At 43.8% G+C, this 7,354-nt stretch overlaps 1 protein-coding gene across 1 annotated transcript in view; it reads right to left on the bottom strand.

The window, feature by feature from the left end:
- Positions 1-5,428: 5,428 nt before the first annotated feature.
- The window catches only part of EXOC6B (exocyst complex component 6B), a 197,696-nt gene continuing 195,770 nt past the window's right edge, over positions 5,429-7,354 (bottom strand). Inside the window, exons 9-10 of the mRNA XM_014518640.2 lie at positions 6,272-6,340; positions 5,429-5,702 (exon numbers count right to left, since the gene is read on the bottom strand). Of these exons, the coding sequence (XP_014374126.2) occupies positions 5,619-5,702; positions 6,272-6,340 (153 nt within the window). The 3' untranslated portion in view covers positions 5,429-5,618. The remainder of the gene's footprint in view (positions 5,703-6,271; positions 6,341-7,354) is intronic.

Raw genomic sequence — 7,354 nt, 5'->3', positions numbered from 1 at the left:
TTATTACCGTCTCAGTGCTGGGCAGTGGACAAGAAGAAAACTAAGGAAGATCTATGATCATCAATAATGGCAGACAAAGCAATAACTGGCAGTCTGCAATGCAAATGAAACATCGGACCAAACATCCCAAGAGGAGGAAGGTTAATACTTTGAAGTAGACAGCAGAAGAAAAGGGAGAAAGATCTAGGCTAGAGGACTGACATTTAAGACGTGGATATGGGGAGAGCCTTGCAGTGCTCCATGTCTACAGGGTCTTGAATTCCAGATTAAATCCGTTCCGTTTACAGGCAAGGAGATATGACGACTAATTGCCAGACTTATAAATGCAATCTGGATCCTGAAAGTTCCCGGGGTTCCCCTGTGGTTCATGAAACACTAGCTCTAATGTTACCTGCAATCTAAATTTAACCAACAACCCTATGGACAAGTGATCCAAACTAGACGGTGGCTCCCTCTCCCAGCCAGTGTTGGCTTTGCATGGGTGATGCAAGCAAAAGCTGTTAAAAAAAATACATTAGTCACTAAAGCAAGGAAAAGGGGATGACCAGACAGGGAGACCTGAGCTGAGCAAGAAGGGAAGTATTTCTATAGTTAACTCTCAAAGTAGGACTCACTTTGGACATCATGAAGTGAACGAGGAGCAAGGCTAAGACATAAACAGGAACAGAGCTCTGTAGCCTTAAATCCATGTCTACATTCGGTTTAAAACCAAACAGACATCTTTGGACATTTGTTCTTTAGCCTAACTCGATCCCTTTGGAGCCTGTTTCAAAGCACGGGGAACATCCGCACTGGCCTTCACAGGCATGTTAGAAACCTCAAGCTAGCTGGTAGTCAATTAATATGAGGTTAAAAAAAAAAAAAAAAAAAAAAAACAACTCGAGAAAACAAATCTCAAGTCAACATGAGCAAGCCATTCTCACTGCCTGCAAAGAGAAGCCTTTCTTCTTCAATTAACATTCTGCAGCCTCAAGCCAAAAGTATTAAAATGTGTCTACACTAAGAGTTTCAAATGAACTGAAACACACTTTTTTCCCTCTTTTCCTTTCTACACCACTATACGGGGATCACCAGGCACGTCTACACCACAGAGCTCTGCTGCTGGAGCAGTGCTGGCACAGCGCCACAGCCGAGGCAGAACGTGTCAAGAGAGGGGTTTTCCTCCAGGTAGCTTGGCTCTACCACCTCCCTGAGTGGCATGAGTTAAGCCAACGAAAGGCCTCTTCCGTTGGTATTGCTGGTCCTTGCCATGGCTTTTGCTGGCATGACTTTCATCAGCTATGTGCATGTGATGTCTTCGCATGCCTAGCCCACTTTGCAATGCCAGCAAAACTTCACAGTGAGCCCAAACCTCAAGTGTCGCAGATTCTGCTGAAACCACAGCCCAGGACTCCACTGACTCTTGTTTTTGACTTGCGCGCTGCTCTTAAATTACTGTTGTTGGATGAGGTTCCTCTCCCTACTTGCTTTAACTTATGGGAAACATGAAACAAAAACTGTTTTTCATTTTACATTATGTAGAGCGAAGCAATTCCATGTCTTGGCCTTGAAATACAAGACTCGCAACAGCTGTTCAGAGGCTCCACCAGATAAACCATCTGGCCAGAAGCTCACCTTTCCTGCTTTATTTTGGGTATAGATCAAAGCAGCTTGCATGCTCCTTTGGTCAAGGAGAACCTAGAACTTAAAGCTTCAGTGGCAGAATCACAACTCAGATATGCTGTAGTTTGTTCCCTGCTTTATAATATATATATAAGCCCAATCCAGCATACTTCTCTACTGCTGTTAGATGCAGATATACATGCAAAAGCCCAGGGGGCTAACCAAACTGCAGATTCGCACAAGAATTTTAAATGGGTGCTTTTAAATAATGTCTTACTGCAAAATAGGAACTGGGTATGTATTGCTATTTATATGCAGCTCACTTGGCCTAATGGCGGTCAAACCATCAGAGCAGAGAGGGGCTGTCAGGGCTCTGCAGGTGACTCCCAACATTACTCCAGGCAGGGCATCAGCAACTCCCGTTTCGAAAGCAGTCCCAACCAAAACAATGCCAGGTACTACAGCCAGGAGTGCCATCAGGAGACGAAGCGTGTGTAGGGTTTTTTTTTCAAATGAAACTAATAAGCCAGCAATGAGGAAAAAAAAAAGATGCATGCCCTATCAAGTCCGACTTTCCCCACGATTCAACATGTTGTTGTAATGCTTGTTGCATCCAGAGAACACAATCTGGATAAAAACCCTATTGTTTTAGATGCTGGGTGAGGAATGAGACTCCCAAAACACTCTTCCACCCAGCTTATGAGTGTACTGTAAGTCCCAGAATGACAGACCATGAGGGCTGGAAGGGAGCTCAAGAGGTCGCATCTAGTCCAAGCCCTTGCTCAACGCAGGACCAGCCCCACCTACATCATCCCAGCCAAGGCTTTGTCTAACCGGATCTTCAACACCTCCAAGGATGGAGAGTCCACAACTTCTCTGACCAACTTCTTTCAGTGCTTTACTATGCTCCACATGAGAAAGTTTTTCCTAACATCCAGCCTCAACCTCCCTTGCTGCAACTTGAGCCCATTGCTCCTTGTCCTGTCATCTGCCCCCACTGAGACCAGCCCAGCTCCATCCTCTGTGCAGCCCCCCTGCAGGGAGGTGAAGGCTGCTATTCAATCCCCCTCGGTCTTCTCTTCTGCAGACTCAATCAGCCCATTTCCATCAGCCTCTCCTCACCAGTCGTGTGCCCCAGGCCCCAAACCATTTTCATTGCCCTCTAAATCCCTTAATCTAGTCTTTTAATTTGAAAGAGCTGCATTGCACAGATACATTTGGGGTTTGTTTTTTTTTAATTGCCACTATTTAAAAATGCCAACGTTCTCCCTCTGATCCTCAGGCCACCGTTGACTGCCCAATATTTTTACAACAAAAGGGACTGCTGACGAACAATTCCATAAAGCATCCCTATCAGGGCCTGTCTTTCCTAGTTCTGTTACAAGTCAAGGACCGATGCTCAATTAACCACAGGCTGACCCTTGTTCACTTTCTTTCCCTCTCTTTTGCCCTTCCTGCGAAAGTTCAGCACTTCCTGGAAAAGTCTCCCTGCCCGTTTGATATTGTACTTCGCCTTAGTTGCTGAAGGAAGGATTTACAGGTGCCTGGCCCCGTCTGCAAGACCATGACCGAAGGCTGACCTCATGTTACAATATGTGAACTTCTGCCCTGCTGATAAGGCTGGCAGATATGAGTAGGATTTTTCAAATAATCCTTTGGGAATTTATAAGCAGCACAGCCATAAAACCGAGGTGACTGGAAGGTCGATTTCACTAAAAATAATAAATATTGCAGTGTTTATTCAAAGTGTGCCTTTTTAACTGCAGGCCAAGCATTTAGATAACGCTATTGTAAATGACAAATATTAGGATTTTTTTTGGTAGCTATTACATTATGATCCTTCCGTCTGACATTGATGTGACCATTTCCCTTGACGCTCGTCTGATCTTCGACATTGTTCCACACTGGCTCGGCCCGAGCAAGCCAGCTCCGGATTCAACCACAGGTCAGGAAGAGGGTAACCAGTCTCTCTGGAGGTCTCTACATAGTTTGGGTGCTTTATTTCCCTGTCCTTGCTTTCCAAACACATCTTGAAGAGTCTCTTCTAACTCTCTTGCTTCTTCTGGGCTTTCTGGCCGAGGCGCGGCATTGTGGGGGTTTGGTCATGTGGTCTCGGCATCAGCCTACGAGACGGGAACTCCTGAATTTTAAACCATTCACGAAATTTCCCCTGCGACTTGCCGTATCAGTGTTTTCACCCCCCCAAATCTGTCAAACAGGGACCATACCCATTTCTCTATCCCACTGGGGTCTGTGTTTGGAAAGTACTTTCCACCTCTATAATGCTAGGTAAAATGCTGGGCCCCAAACAGCTTGCTTCAAGCTTTTTAAGTACCTTGCTAGCATCTCCACGCCCACGTGCTATAGGTAGAAATAGTACACGTCTGCTGGGGGACTGTATTCTACCCTCAGAAGAGGGATAGATTTGATCTAATGCGACTTTTCCCATCTCTGGCTAGTTTTTGAGTACATTAGTGAGGCTCCAGATGCACTCTCTCCCAGGACATATTGGCTGAGCTAGCACATTAATTATGCTTTGCTCCCAGCTCCAGCAGAAAAGCAATCAAATCCAGATCTGCTGCATAGCAGTGCAGAGCATTGGCCATGAAACCCGTTTGCAAGAGGTCATGTTTTTTAAATATACCATAGTGGACCACACAGCCAAGGGCTTTTCAAGACAAAGAACAAACAGCAAATGCTGTAAGCATTATGTAAACCAGAAAATAATCTCATTGTCTAACGGCAAATATGTACTATAAAAACCATTACTCTGAACACCTACTGATGGGGAAAAAAAACCTAATGTCCCATTTTCAGCTCTTACATAATAGCATTACATACGCCCTTCCATTAAACAAATATATGCAAGGCTACAAGAACAGTCTCTGATTTTGCTTTAATTATACAGATACATCACTAAAGCTCTTCCAAATAAAATGACACTGAAATCTAGTGAGGGCTTCAGACCAGCTGTAATCTCCAATTAGCACACTCCCTGAACCAGGTTTCCAACATAGTATTTTAATAAGAGTCTTTGTCCAAGACAAATACAGCACGAGTACACTCAATGCAACACATTCTGGGTAGGTTAACTTTTTCATGCCAATAAAACATCACTGCAGAGTAGCCAAATTATGTAATTATTAACAGATGAAGAGACACAAAGATTATATATACATTTTTATGATGATTCCTTTCCCTCTGCAAATTCATTTGTACGTATTGCTCGGGGGACTGGCTTGAGATCTACCATAAAAGAAACAAGTCTCTCTCAAGTCTGGCTTCAGGGTAGCAAGCGAGTTTAAGCTGCTGAACTGTGCACACTCGTATGTACTGCCTTGGCTTTAAGCTGGCTGGCCGCTTGCAAAGAGCCCTCTAAAAGGTCTCTGCAGGAGTTTTAATTATGCAGGAGGAGTAAAGGTTGAAGCATCACTCATGAAGGCCACCTCATCTGCTCTTATTGAAAAGGAAATTCATTTTTATCTAGATACCTGCAACCAACACCTGCAAAACCATGCCTGGGTCAGCAATGGAGAGGAGCAAGATGTTAATTTAATCGTAAGGCTCTCGAGAACATGACCTGGGCCCACCAGTCTAGGCAGATCGAGTGTTTTGATTTCTAGGCTCGTGGACTTCAAAATGCAGATGGAAACTTAACTGAATCTGAAAACGCTGAGATGTATGTTAGGAGTTTTATACTGCCACCCAGAGTATTTGAGAGCGGTCCAAGAAAAATCATTTGCAACAGCAAAGACCCTGAGGGCATCATAGATCCTCTGACTTTTCAGGGAAAAAGCTCTGCCTGATGAGATGTTTGGAGGGGGAAAGGAGTGAGCAGGTTGGGTGGTTTATTAGTTACAGGCTATTATCTCTACACTTTTTTTTGTGGAGAGGAGTATTTGGCACATTTCTACCCACTGCTGTGAGTAGTGGGAAGGCTTTTCCACCATCATAGGTGACCAGCAAAGTTGAACAGTTGTTATAAAAATGTATCCTAACAACAAAATAGTGATCAACTAACTAAAGGGCAGCACAAAATGGTCTTTTTTCTTGAACAGTATCAAGATCTGTTGGGCTAAGGAAGACAAAGTAATGCAGATCTGCCAAAAAAACAGAACCGAAGCAATAAAATTGCAAATTATCAAGGCATTTAATGCTGCCTAACATTTTAACAAGGGAAAACTCTCCCTTCAAAATAGGAGAGGTGAAAAAAACCAGCCCAAAATTGCTCTTTCATGCTTACTCAATATATTGCTTTGTACAGATTTAACAGTTACTCTGGTTAACGGAGGATTCTTTTAGGGAAATAACGTGATTCAGAAATATGTATTTGGCTCACTAGAAACCCAGGAACTGCAAGGGTAGGAGAAAGTTTCACTTTATAACTTTGTGGTCTGCTAATATAAATTAGCAGCTTGCTTTTCATTCAAAACCCTTCCTCCGCTACAGCCTCCCAGGTATTGCCTTATTTCCCCTTAATCACATGCTTCTAATTTGAGAAAGCAATCCATTTTCTATCAAGGTGTATACTAAAAACACCCATGTATTAATACACATTATGCAACAACTTTTTCCCCAAGCATGTTGACGTGGAGCTGCTCCCTAACCACATCATTCAAAGCCAAGTCACACTTCAGTGCCACCAACACACCGCGCTGTGTGGACTTACCAGTACAGAATATATGTGCAAGCATCGGTGCACGGGGGAGAAGTCCACCAAGTCCTGAGCGCCAGGCACCTACCAAGACACCAAATTGAAAAAGGAAATGATTAACATAAAATGGACAGAACTGGTGGCGGCAATAACAGCATACTGTACATCAATTCAGCTACGCAATATGGAAGGGACTTGGAGGATTTTGTGTGTATTCAATCTTCAATAAATACTGTATAAAGGTTTATTTCTGCTAGCTGATAAAGTTTGGATTCATGCTACATCTACCATTCTGCTTCTTCCCTTCTTGAAGCAGCCAGCTAGAATCACCAGGGTCTTTTGTTAATCATTCAGCAAAGAGGCAGAAAATGCATCAAACCAGGACAACTAAAATAGCCTAAAGGCACAGAGAGCTGAGGTGCAGAGCTAGAACCTGCTACTAACCGTGCTTGGATATGGTTGGAAATTTAGCCTCCAGTGCTGCCGATCTGGCATTTTTCACCAACTTTAACACTGATGTAAAGACCTGACTTCACCATTTCTCAGCCATGTTGCAAATCCAATCCAGGGCTGGGAAACTACAGAAGGGAGAGCGAGAAAATAAGCCACAAATATGACATTGGCTGCTGTGGCTCCCCTGGATTTCCCCCTGGATTTTGTGGCTCCCCTGGATTTTTACAGGTTTGAGTGTTAGGTCTGCGTTGCAGCAGGGTTGATGGCTGTCTTATGTAGAGTTTAGATTATGGTTGGTCTGGGATGGTTAGGATAGGGATGATCTTGTCTCAAGCAGAAGACTGGACTAGATGTGACCTCTGGAGGTCTCCTCCAGCCCTCTTTCTCTAGGATTGTACTTTTGCAGGTTTTCACCACGTGATTATGGTCCAGGTCAAGAGGATTTGATCACAGCAGGCTTAAGCAGAGATTACTCTCTCTGGATAAATCCTCTTTTAAAGCAAAGATTAGATTTGCTAGTTCTACACGCACGCACAACTGGGCAACTACGTACGTCTCCTGCCCCATTCCCTCCATACCCAACCTCCCTTCCAAAAAAAATCTTCAGTCTTAAGCGATCTTGACTCTAAACTTAAACTAGGCGTG

This window comes from Alligator sinensis, unplaced genomic scaffold (assembly GCF_000455745.1).
Source record: "Alligator sinensis unplaced genomic scaffold, ASM45574v1 scaffold12_1, whole genome shotgun sequence".
In the NCBI taxonomy this organism is placed as follows: Eukaryota; Metazoa; Chordata; order Crocodylia; family Alligatoridae; genus Alligator; species Alligator sinensis.
Note: the sequence above shows the minus strand (reverse complement) of the source record. Positions and strands in the feature narration are given on the sequence as shown.